Consider the following 13,469-nt stretch of genomic DNA (forward strand, 5'->3'; position numbering starts at 1 on the left):
TCTTTGGAGGTGAGGCCTCCTTTGTGGTTCACAGGAGAAAAAATTTGAGTTGTTAGTCAAACGCTCTAGTTTTGCTAGAAACTCTGGTAAAATAAAATGACATTTCTCTGAAAACAAACAAAAATAACTTCAGTACTTTAATTGTATTTTAAAGTACTTTAGTCACCTCCCAGGAAGGGAATGTTGCTGACTATTTAAGATAAAGTAACACTTATTGAATATTTCAGTTTGTATTAAAGACTGGACATTAAATCCAGGGATACATGATGTACATAAGATACAAACTTAAATAATAGTATGAAATGTTAAATAACTGTATCAAAGGCATCTTTAAGGAAATATGTCACTTAATTTATCTCTTACTGAATGCATGGCATATGCCAGGCACTGCTAGTTATCAGTGCAGTCCAGAGATGAGAAAGATCCTGCTTTAAATGTAACCAGCATTTCTTAATGCAAACTCTTCCCCTGGGGCTCAAACCTAAATTACCAGGTGAACAGTATAACTAATAATGGTAATTCTTTTATGCTTCACAAATAGTTTTAATGTACATCTTTATATTAGCCTCACAGAACTACTTTCAGAAGTAACTAGGGCAAAGCTTTAAGGACCAAATATGGGCTGTGGAGCTTCTTTATTAGTAGTGCCGTGGAGTTTGAAATCAGGCCCTGATTTTCCATTTTCTGTCATTTCTCCTGTTTCATCCCTACCTCCGTGACCTCCCAATACCTCAGAATCTGAACTATCAAAACAACTTACCTTTCTTCGTTTTCAAGTTAAACTTTCTGTCTCATCTAATTTTCTCCCCGCTTCCACCCTGTAGCCAGAGTAAATTTGCAGTCTTCTCAGTGGAGGAAATACTCTTTGTTCATGGCTTTTGGGTTAAGACCAAAAGTTGGGGGCTGAGGTTGTGGCTCAGTTGGTAGAGTGCTTGCCTAGCATGTGTGAGGCAGTGGGTTCGATTTTCAGTACCACATATAAGTAAATAAATAAAGTCAATCAACAACAAAAAATTAAAAAAAAAAAAAAAAAAAAGACCAAAAGGTGGTATTCTAGTGGTTTCCCAATCTTTGTTACTCTCCTCTTTGTTCTTCACTCTACCAAATTCAGGGCTTTTATCCCAATTTGCCTTCCTTAATAGGCCAGGATGCATCCCATATGTACAGAGTACAGAGTAGAGATTAGAGCTAGTTTTTCCTACCCTGACTTTCAGAATTTCAAGTTGGGTCATTTCTCATGCAAATTTAAATCCCTATCCCATGAGTTAGTTTACTGTCTCCTCTATAATACCCAGGGAAAGGAATCATGTTTAGTTTATGATGCACTGTTTCCTTGACTCCATCAGCCATATTTTCCTCCTTATTAGACATGATATTCAAATCTGTACTGAAGATTTTAGAGAGAGGTATAATTGCTAAAATGCATAGTAAGTGCTATGATACCTCTCTCTTTCCTTGCTCTTTCTTACCTATCTTGGCAAATAGTTGAGCTGGATTCTTGTGTTTGCTCTTGGAAAACCTGTGCATGATTTTTTCTTCTTACTCTGCAGGACATGAGGCTAGAGTGGGAATTTTGTTATTGTTTTCCATTTTTCACTTAAATTATATGATTAAGAAAACTCAAAGTAGGTGAAAATTTTCAGTCACATTTAAGATGATCTTTCTTGAGATAGATTGAAGTACAGTGGGGAAAAAATTCTTCATTTCTTTTTACTTTAAAAGTAATAATTGTTTGATAATCTGTTTTTACTGATCTACATAGAAGCTTGTTATGATACCAGCAGATTTAAATCAGAATAATGTAATGAAACTAGTATAATAGGTTACTTTTTTGTGCTGATCAGTAAACGCAGAGATGTGTTTTGAAGCACAGTAACTCAGGTACAAACAAACATGCCAGTTTTTCTATTATAATAATTATTTATCTTCTCTATGTATTAAATAAATTTTATGTAGCAAAATACAGACAGAATTATATAAGTGAGTTCATTGTTTTAATTAACATTAACTGGCTTTTGATGTTATATTTCACATCCCAATTAGAATTCTGTTCTTCTCTTCTCCATGTTTTTATTACATTTTCTATTTCTGCTTTCAACTTGGAGTGTTTAAAATTCAATAAGATGTTAAGAGATAAGCCAGAGTCATGAGCTTTGTAATGTTTTGAACAACCAATAAAAAAAAAATAATAAAAAAAATAAAGAGATAAGCCAGAAATGTTGACTATTACAGCAGCCTAGGAGATTTAGTTAATCTGACCTAGATGTTCTTTTGAGGATTGATTTATATGTGAAAACAGTTCTCAATTTCAAAATGAAACATAGGAAGATCTGCTGTATAAGTCAGCTGTCCTGCTGGTGACAGGCAGATTAATCAGCCACAAACAGGAAAAGTTTACCTTGACAAGTTGTGCTATTTAGATCTTTGGCATTTGGATCAGAACTGATATTGAAAGTTGTAAGTGAATGTAGCCCTTTCATTTTGCCGTGTTCTAAAGAGGATTATTTGCTAGATTTTCAAGAGCTTTTTGTATACATTGACGTTGGTTTCATTTTCATTTTGTAATGCATGTGAAGCAAAACAGATGTGAGGAAAGTCTTGAATAGAAATTGTGTCTGAATGTGATATTAATGATATTTAATAATATATTTCAATGGTTAATTTATCATTTTTTTTATATCCCAGAATGTGGATATTTGCACCAATAGAATGAGAACACTTAACCCAACTTATACTGTATTCATTTTCCCATCTTTCTGCCAAAGCTGTAAGATGTTAGTACTGCCTCAGTTTTTAATTTAACATTGTATAATGTTATTTTGCAAAATTAAAATAATGGGAAGCAGGTTGGGATTGTGGCTCAGTGGTAGAGTGCTTGCCTAGCATATATGAGGCCCTGGGTTCAATCCTCAGCACCACATATAAATAAATAAATAAGCAAGTAAGTAAGTAAATAAATAAATAGTGTTCATCTACAACTAAAAAGTTTCAAAAAATAATGGGAAGCCAGTCTTGTTGGCACATGTGTGAAGTCCCAGCTACTCAGGAGGTTGAGATAGGAGAATCACTTGAGTTTAGGAGTTCAAGGGCAGCCTAGGTAACATGGCGAGATCTCTGTCTTTAAAATAATAATAGAATTATGGAGACTTATGAGTAAGAGATCAGGGATACCTGGTTACAGCAACAAAGCCAAGTAGAGAAAGCAAGAAAGGTCCCTCCTCTAGAGTAGACCAGCCAATGCTGATGAGTTTGTGGTTGTCTTATCATAGCGTTGTGATGGAAATGCAGTGTTTAATGGTGAAACCTTCTAAGAGATACTGAAAATACTAGAGGCAGAAGGAAAAATCCTGGGAATTATGTTGACATAGTTTTTCTTTTTATTCATAATACAACATTGTGAAATAAATTCCTGAAGCCAAGAGTTATTGACTAAATAATTTGTAATTGAGGATATAACATGTTTAAATTTTTGAAGCAAATGAAGACTGCAAACTAATTTTTGAAGACTGCAAACTAATTTAAGTACTTTGCTCCTTAAACATTTAGTTTTACATGTTAGGTAGCATTTTTTTTTTTTTTTTTTGGTAATTGTTAGAGTACTTTTTTACCACTGTAAACTTTATAAGAATGTTTCTTTTAAAACTGAAAGCTATTGGTTTGTTATCGTGACAATTGTTAATAAGTCCATGCAATGGGTTAATAATTTTTGTCTCCTGAATTTGTTGAGATCTCTTTTGACGTGTGTGCTGAAGGAAGAGAGGGAGAGTCAGAGAGAGAGTGAGAGTGAGAGAGTGAGAGAGAGAGAGAGAGGAGACAACCAAGAACATGATGCACATTTATGTTTAATTTGATATATATCGGGGTAAATTATTTCATCACTTCTTTTTTTGGGTGGAGATACTGGAACACTCAACTACTGAGCCACATCCCCAGCCCTGTTTTGTATTTTATTTAGAGACAGGGTCTCACTGAGTTGCTTAGCACCTCACTTTTGCTGAGGCTGGCTTTGAACTTGGGATTCTCCTGTCTCAGCCTTCTGAGCCACTGGGATTACAAGTGTGCACCACTGTACCTGGCCATCAATTCTTTTTGAACTAAAGAAAAGTATAACCATTTTCTTTATCAAAGATTTATGGAATGAATATTGACCAGCAAACCAGCATTTTCAAATAACCTGAATCTTTTAGATACAAGTTAAATATAGGTCACATTTTATGCTCTATTTTAATCCTTATTGTAGATCTTTGATAACTGTGGAATTACATTTATAGGTTTATTTTAGTATACTCTCTTTGAGGAAAAATACAATATTTAACTAAAGCTTACCTCTGTGATATGATTATTTTATTTTTCAGACACCAGGCATTAGAGCTCGACCTACAAGACTTCAGTGGTTTTGTGATAGATGTATCACTAGTAATCAGGTTTGTCTTTAATTTCTGATATCTGAACTACTTAAAACTGAGAAGAAAGCATATGTATTACATGTCATATGACCGTTTGGGGATTTCCAGCAATAGAGCGTTGTGGAAGTGGTGTTAACTTGGTTATTCTTCAAATAAGTGATAGCTCATTTGTTTCTGCAGTTAACCTGGGCCCTGAAGATTTTAATTTGCTTTGTCTCAGTTGCTTTGAGCAGGCTGACTTTACCTGGCAATTTAACCTGCTTTAGTCCTTAGTGATTGGAGAAGTTACCTAATAGAACCCAATGGGATTTCTGCTTTCCTTACCCCGCAGTGCAAGTATTTGTTCACATTGTACCAAGTAAAAGCCACAGGAGTGTAATGTGTGGATAGAGGAATATTTTCATTAACTCACAATATGCTTGAATTCTCTATACCCTGTTCTCTGCCCCAGACATCTTTAATTCTCCAAAATGTACCTTGATGAAAATTCTCTTATTTTGTGTTCTTGACTCCAGAGGGTCCAATAGCCCTTTAACTTTAAAGAAAAAAAAAAATTTTTAATTGTGGTAAAATATAAATATAACAACATTGTTTTAACCATTTTTAACTGTACAATTCAGTGACATTAAATACATTCCTGTGGTTGTACTCAACCCTTTAGTTTTTTAAGTGAAGTTAATCTGCCCCATGCGTAAAGCTAATTTGGATTATTCAACTGCTCTCTGTCAACTGTAAAATACATCTTTTGCCCAATATAAATCTACCTGTTAATCTTATTTTTAAGGTTGAAGCTCTGGAAAAATTAGTGGAGCTGACACAAAAGCTATTTGAGTGCGATAGAGACCAGATGTACTTCAATCTGCTAAAACTATACAGTAAGTGATTTCACTGTTTCTCGTGTTTTCAGTTATTTAGTATGTTGAAGGCATTGGCAGGAAGGGGAAGTATCAAGCTTTGAGGAATCTCCAGGGATTGACAAATATGGAGTTTTCAACAGAGGCTAGGTTGAGCTTTTTCACAGTATGTTACTTTGTATTATTGGATATTATGTAATCTCTATAACTTCTGACATTGATACTGGACTAATGAAAAGGTAAAATCTTCATCCTCAGTTGTTTTCTTCTTGTGTTCCTAGAGCCCAGAACTGTGGGTGACTCATATTCCATGCTGTTAAGGACCCATGCCCAACTGGCCTAATTCCCTTCCCATCCAACCTTTTCTCTTTATGTAATGGGAGACTGAAGTTAAGGTATAAAAAAGAAGAGGGCTTCTTTTGGTATTTTTTCATTCTTTAAAATGAGAGTGTCCTCACAAAAAGGAACCAAGAAACATGATGTAGCCAAGATACCACTAGGAATGTGTGATCAGGGTTAAATGGTACCTTCAATGTTGATTTTTAAACTGATACTACTTCTTTTTTAGTGTTTTTCACCTTTTAAATGGAATTTATAGGAGACCATTGGTTTGGACTGAGCTCCTTTTGCACCAGGCCCAACAGACCAAATCAAAATGTAGTTACTCGTGCTGGAGGTCTACACAACCAAATCCAACCTTTCCAGAACTTAGGAGACCTGAGAAAAAGATGATAGCCAAATCCCCAAACAGGCCAGTTTTAGCTGACATATGATAAGAAGGTCCCCTCTACTTCAGATTTACAAGAAAAGAACTTTTGAAACAACCATTCTACCTTTTATTTTTTCCTTCAGCCCTCTTTTGTCTATAAAGTTAAACTCCTCTGCTCAGCCTATTGGAATACTTATTCTATTTTATACGATGAGGGTTTGCCCGGTTTTATCATGGGAGATAAAAGCCAAGTAAGATCTTTAAATTGAAATAGAAGAGAAAATAAAATCTTCATCAGAACCATAGAATTTTGTTTTTTGGTACCAGGAATTAAACCCAGGGTGCTTTACCACTGAGCTATATCCCCAGCCCTTTTTATATTAATTTTTTTATTTTGAGACAGGATCTTGCCAAGTTGCTGAGGTTAGTCTCAAACTTGCAATTCTCTGGCCTAGGCCTTCTGAATCCCTGGGGTTACAAGTGTATACCACCATACCTGGCTTAATGGGACATTTTGAGGTGAAACTAATCCTTCTTTTCATTTAAATCCTGAAGTAGATGTATCAGTCACTCACTTTAGTACTCATCAACATATTCATGTGTGTAGATCCTTTTGCAGAAAGATGCATATCTATTTACACACTTAATTTGTAATTTTTTTTTTTTTTTTTTTGCGGCAGGGAGGATACCAGGGATTGAATTCAGGGGCACTTGGCCCCTGAGCCACATCCCCAGGCGTATTTTGCAGATACTGAGTTGCATAGCGCCCTGCTTTTGCCGAGGCTGGCTTTGAACTCAAGATCTTCCTGTCTTAGCCTCCTGAGCCCCTGAGATTACAAGCATGCACCACCATGCCCAGCTGCCGAAATGGTTTCTTTAAAATGATATTTTTTAAAAATATTTATTTTTTAGCTTTTTAAGTGGACTCAATATTTTATTCTTATGTGGTGCTGAGGATCGAACCTAGTGCCTCACACATGCCAGGCAAGCGTGCTACTACTTGAGGCATATCTCCAGCCCCTAAAATGATATTTTTTACTTAGTTATATTTTATAAGCATTTTTATTAATCATCTACAAATGACTAATATACTGAATAGATATGCTAGAACTTAGTCAATCAGTCCCCTTTTGCTTGGATGTGAATAAATTTCAGTTTTCCATGTTATAAAACAATAGCACATTATTCATCTATGTGTTTATATCATTGTTTATACCCTTAATTGTTTCTGTATGGCTAAATTCTTAGTATATATACTTAAGGGTAAGAAGTGAATGTGACTTCTGAAAATTTTGACTTCTTTTACCAAATATTGCCCTCATATATTTATACCACTATACACATTTGGGAGTTTTACCGTCCCTTTTTATCATTGGAAGCTTTATCTTACTTCTTGATGATTTAAATAAAATATGACTTACTTTAAAATGAACATTACAATTTTTGGTTGATTCGAAGGACACACTTTACATTGTAATTCTTAAAACTTTGTCTTCGATGATGATATAATGTAACATAGGTGAATGTACAAAATAAAAAGCTTTTTTTTAGACTCTTAGGATGTTAATTCACTTTTCCACCCATTTCTGTTTCATTTTAAAGAATTATCTTATGCTTAACTTTGTAATTTATGCAAACTTTTTTTAAAAATCCAATATACTGATTTTTATATTCAGATGTAACAATCCTGAAGATATAAAGTTAGTGCTCCCCTGGGAAAGTGGGGTGTGAGAATGTGAGGTGAGGCAGGAGTCCTGGGCAGGCCACACATACAAATTTTTACTCAGTTGAGCTTTTATTGTTGCTAAAACAAACAAAACAAAGAAAAAAGAAAATTCCCTCGAGGAATAGGCAGTCTCTGAGTTATCAAATCATTTTCTTCTCCTTGATTCCTCCTATCTGTTCTGTTAGATATGTGCCTCCAGTTTTTTTCTTGCTCTGAATTCGAGCCAGTGGTCAAAGGAGCTCATTGGGAATCTGTTTTAGGAAACCTTACTGGGAAGTATGCTTTTCAACTCTGTTTTTATGCTTCCCACCTTCTGTATTGCCATAAGTAGATTATCTGGTTGTAATAGCCCTTATCCTTTTCTTTCTGAAGAAAAAGCAAACTCCTCTTTTGTATCCCCTTATTTGTTTTGCCCTCTGACTTGGATTACAACCTAAATATTGTTACGTGGACACAGTATATTAGAAAAGCTATACATGGTATGGAATAATATATGAAATATATTATTATACTTGAAAAATTAATATTTTCCTGAAAAAATAATTTGTTTGACCTACAAAAATTTTTTATAAGCTGTTCTTTTTCATGTTATGATTTTAGCCTCTGAAAGGGGTTGTGTCAATTACTTGAAGTATTTGTTTTTCTTTTTCTTTTCTGATATTGAAGATCAAATCCAGGGCCTCATGCATGCTAGGCAAACACTGTCCACTGAGCTTCTTCCCCTGTCCTTGGGACTTGGGAGTATTTGTTGAAAAGCAACTTTCCTTTATTTTAAAATAGTGCCTTTTTTTTTTTTTTAAGAGAGAGAGAGAGAGAGAGAGAGAGAATTTTTAATATTTATTTTTTAGTTCTTGGTGGACACAACATCTTTGTTGGTATGTGGTGCTGAGGATCGAACCTGGGCCGCACGCATGCCAGGCGAGCGCGCTACCGCTTGAGCCACATCCCCAGCCCAAATAGTGCCTTTTGTACCTTTTTTTTTTTTTTGCAGGGGGTGCTGGGAATTGAACCCAGGGCCTTATGCATGTGAGGCAAGCACTCTACCAACTAAGCTATATCCCCAGCCATGTACTATTTTAAATAGTGCCTTTTGTACTATTTTTGTATACACACTCGATTTTGTTGTGAACTACTACCTATTACAGAAACATGCACAAAACAAAGATAGAGCTCAGTCATTTATACAGCTAACAACTCACGAAACTATGTCAGTCTTTAACATTTTCTTATGATCTTAGGTTCTTTAATTTATTCTTTGCATATACAAAATAAAGATGAGTTTATTCTTTGTATACATAAAGTACTCCATTCAAAAATACAGCTGCCTTAACACTTTGCTTTAAGAATTCTTTAAATCTGCTGGGTGCAGTGGTGCATACCTGTAATTCCACTGTTTCTGGAGGCTAAGGCAAGAAGATTGCAAGTTCAAAGCCAGCCTCAGCAATTGTGAGGTGCTAAGCAACTCAGTGAGACCCTATCTCTAAATAAAATACAAAATGGGGCTGGGTTGAATGTCCTGAGTTCAATCCCTGGTACCACACTCCCCCACCACCCCCCAAAATGTCTTTAAATCTATTTTTTGAAAATGTATGACCTCAGCATTTATTCTACCTCAGAGTTATTTTTATGTTATTTCTTCAAATATGTATAGCCATTGACATTTATTTTCACACTGGGCAGTTTTTCCCCTCTATTACACTAGTAAAATGAATGTGTTCGTAAGTATTAAAGATTGAAACAATATAATAATATTAGCTAACAGTGAAAATGCCATTGTGTTCACTTGCAGCTCCAAACTCCCTGCCTCAGAGGTAACTTTTGTCAATTGTCCATCCTTCCAGTTCCCTCTCTCTACATTTAATTTATATTCATATATTTACTTACATATGCATCTATTATGTTAATTATTTTACATTGAGATTGTTTTGCACTTTACATTTTTTATATCCAACATTGACTTCTTTTACTTAATGATATGAAATAAATTCATAAGAATAGACAAATACTTACTTATTCTTCTATTAATTACTAACTTATGTACAGATGTCCTTAAAACAACCAAAGTTGACAAGTGATTTTTTTTTTTAATGAATTCATGGATTTTTAAAATATATACATCTTTGTTTTCGTTATTACCTCCCTCTTGCCTCGAATGTACTGGGGAATGATCCCAGGGGCACTCAACCCTAAGTTGCCCAGACTAGCCTTAAACTTGTAATCTTTCTGTCTTAACCTCCAGATTTACTAGAATTAAAGTGTGCTCCATCACACCCAGTATAGTCATTATTCTTTTTAGTCTTCAAATTATGTCATTTTTGGACAGTAGGAACCCCTTCCACTGGTTCCTATGTTGTCTGATGCATACCATATTAGTCTTTGATAGTTCTTTCACTGTCCAGGCTTTTGTTTCATAATTCCCATCTCCAGACCTGGAATCTTTATTTTATGGGGAATGATACTTAGAAAAATGTAGTTTGCAGTTTACGTGTGACCCGGGGAAATTTTCCTACTCATATTTTTACCTTTTTCTTTATTGCTGATTTCTGATTTCTAATGGAATCTAAGTATATTTTGCTTTTTCTCAGAATTTTTTATTTCTAGGAGTCATTAGTTATCAAAAAGCTTAGGGTTTTTCTGTTTTTTATCCCGAGGGTGGGGGGGTCCTAGGAAATTTTTATTTGTTTTGGTATTTTTAAATAATTCCTCTAACAGACTATGGATCACATATATTCATGTCTTCTGAAGTGTTTGTGTTCCAGAGCAAACCCCTTCATCAAGGGGTCCCTGTCAGAAAAGCTTTTTAAAAAGACATCTAAAACAGTGTATTTCTTTTGATTTTGCTGTTTGTGAAAACTGGGTCACCACCTAAGAGGAACCATGTTTTTCAGTGTGAAAGAATTTGTGTATGTCCTTTCCAACAGACTTCTTGTCTAGTCTTGGGGCTGGGGTTGTGGCTCAGTGGTAGAGCGCTCGCCTAGCACGTGTGAGGCCCTGGGTTCTATCCTCAGCACCACATAAAAATAAATAAATAAAATTAAATTAAAAAAAAAATCTAGTCTTGATTGCATTACCTATTGAGATAAGATATCTAAGAAAACATATCACACACACGCTATCAGAGATTCTTCATGGCAACAGAAGAGGAGACAGTTTGTCTCGGCTAAGTAAAAAGGGTTTATAGATTTGTCATTTGTAAAGCAAAGTCCTTCATTTGAATGCTTTCAGTCATTTCAGATCCACAGTTGTGAACTAGATATTGAACATGTGTTTACCACATTTATAAACACCAAAGGGCATGGTTGAATTATTACTTGTTTCTGATATGGATTTTGGCAATGGTCAATTCCTCAATTACTTTAAAAACAAACTTTTTATCTACATAATTTTCAGTCTTTAATAAAAACAAGGGATCTTTTTATTTTTTAACAGGTAAGATTGTTTTAGTGATTTGTAATTCAAAAGGTTCAGAAATGTTTACAGAAAAGAGTCCTTGCTTTTGGTCCACAATCACTTTTGGTTTGTCTCCGTAAAGGCAGTATTTGGAATAAATTCAGAACAAGTTCTGAAGATTTTCATGAATTCTGTTTAAGATCTTTATTATTTTCTGTTTAATCAAATTCTACAGAAGCAAATGGTGACTGGCAAAGAGCTGATGCTGCCTGGAATAAAATGCAAGAAGAAAACGTTATTCCTCGTGAGAAGACATTAAGATTATTAGCAGAAATCCTTAAAAACAGTAACCAGGAAGTTCCATTTGATGTTCCTGAGGTAATTTGCTTTTAGCATCAGCTTTTATACCAAAAAGATAACTGTAGTTACAGTTTTTGTTTTACCGAATAATTTTGTTTTAAAGATGTGGTATGAAGATGATAAACATTCCCTGACTATTTCTTCATCACCCTCACCTGTGGAAACTAATCTAGAGAAAGATTTGTTGAACACCTGCCGAATGAAGAGGAACAGAGGTAAACATAACCACTGCAATCTTGTTTCTACTAAGAACTTTTATATATTATTTTTCTCATTTGGACACAATTGGGAGAACTTAAGGTTTGTTGTTGTTGTTGTTTTTGTTTTTGTTTTTTTATGGAGTATTTTTTGTTTTGCGCTTTTTTTTTTTTGCATTGCTGAGGGTCAAATCCAGGGTCTGGCTCAAGGTAAGCAGGAGCTCTGTCACTGAGCCACACCCCAGCCCTAGGAGAATTTAAGTATTGATTGAGTAGAGGGTAATACTCAGGAATTGCTCTTATTTTTATTAGATGATTTCTGTAATCGTTTTTAAGCCTTAAAGAACAAAGAAAGCAAATCTGGCCAAACATTAATAATTATTAAATGTAGGTAATGCAGTTCATGATTCCGTTCTTTATACTTTTCTATAGGTTTGACTTTTTCTTAATAAAAACTGTTGTCAATGTACATTTTTATCAATGATTATAATCATGTGTCCCTAACATGGACATGTTCTGAGAAATGTGGTCTTGGTTGGTTTCGTCCTTGTGCAGACATCATGAGTGTACTCACCCAAACTAAAGATGTCATCAGTGTTCCTAGGCTGTGCAGTGTTGTCAACAAAAATGTTGTCATGTGGTACTGACTACACTTTGAAAATAACATGGTCACAATTTGGGAGGACAAATATGATTTTTATGTGAAAACGAAAACATAACTAGAGCCTTAACTACCATATTAGCATGTGTTGAAGTGATCAAGCAATCTCTGAAGGTTAAAGTCCTTTTACTTGTTATTTCCCCCCTTTTTCTATTCGTAAACTTTTCTGAAGACATCTATTCATTTAGACTTCTTTATATCCTTTCCAAACTATATATTATTCTTATTTTTGTTCATTTCTTCCCATGGAATGTTTTAATTTCGTCAATTTTCGGGTGGAATTCAAGTATGTTTTGTGATACTCTATTAAGAAAATAAATATAGCAGATTTGGGGTTTGTTTCATTTTAGTATTGACAGCTTGGGACTCTATTCAGTAGAAAACACTCAATTTAGAAATTCATAGCCCTACTTAGAAACTAGAAATTTAGTGACACTGGCATAAACTTTCTGAAGTAAGAATAAACTAATCATCTAGAGAATATCTTATCCAAAGTAAAACAGTTTTATTCCTTGAATTTTTTTCCTTTGCGTCTTATTCAGTCTATGCATTCTTGACTGTTTTATCATATGTCTATTAAAGCTAAATATAAAATTGTCAGTACTATGTAAATATTCTGGTGAAATTTTGATCTGACTAAAATGAGAGTCTGAAACATTCATATATAGCCTTTAAAAAATGTTTTTAAGTGAATACATAAAACTAGTTAACATAATGCAGTTATTCATCAACTAATTTTATTCTATTAATTCAGAGGTTCTAAATACTTCTTTTAAAGTATCAGGGTTTGAATGCTTAGCAAGATATAAATACTTTGAAAGTGGAATATTCATATTAGTATTTTTCTGTAAGTTCTTAAGGGTATATTGTGATTGTCATACCAGTAGCAAAGTTGTGATAATGGTAGAATTCCTTCTTGCTTATCTGTGCGTTTTTGCTTTCTACTTTTGCCAGTGCCCTAGCACATACAAGTATAAAGCAGTTGGTAATTGAATGGCAACAAGGGTTATTCTTTGGAAAGCTTGCTTAAAATTTTATTAACTTGTACCACAGTTACTTTCACTCACCCAAATTGTTAGTTAAGATGCACATAGAAATATTGTCATCCCTGGTTTCCCTTTTTTTTCCTTCTAGTTTAACATGAAGAGAGAAGTTTGTGACACTGC

General features: G+C 34.4%; 1 protein-coding gene and 1 non-coding gene across 2 annotated transcripts in view; one reads left to right on the plus strand and one right to left on the minus strand.

Moving 5' to 3' along the window:
- Positions 1-13,469, plus strand: part of Lrpprc (leucine rich pentatricopeptide repeat containing) — a 105,770-nt gene that overhangs the window by 71,631 nt on the left and 20,670 nt on the right. Inside the window, exons 26-29 of the mRNA XM_005324518.5 lie at positions 4,356-4,424; positions 5,191-5,281; positions 11,321-11,463; positions 11,549-11,660. Coding sequence (XP_005324575.1) covers positions 4,356-4,424; positions 5,191-5,281; positions 11,321-11,463; positions 11,549-11,660 — 415 coding nt within the window. The remainder of the gene's footprint in view (positions 1-4,355; positions 4,425-5,190; positions 5,282-11,320; positions 11,464-11,548; positions 11,661-13,469) is intronic.
- On the minus strand, positions 8,685-8,757 carry Trnav-cac (transfer RNA valine (anticodon CAC)). Its single transcript has one exon. It is a non-coding gene; the product is annotated as a tRNA-Val (tRNA).

This window comes from Ictidomys tridecemlineatus, chromosome 12 (genome assembly GCF_052094955.1).
Source record: "Ictidomys tridecemlineatus isolate mIctTri1 chromosome 12, mIctTri1.hap1, whole genome shotgun sequence".
Lineage (NCBI taxonomy): Eukaryota > Metazoa > Chordata > Mammalia > Rodentia > Sciuridae > Ictidomys > Ictidomys tridecemlineatus.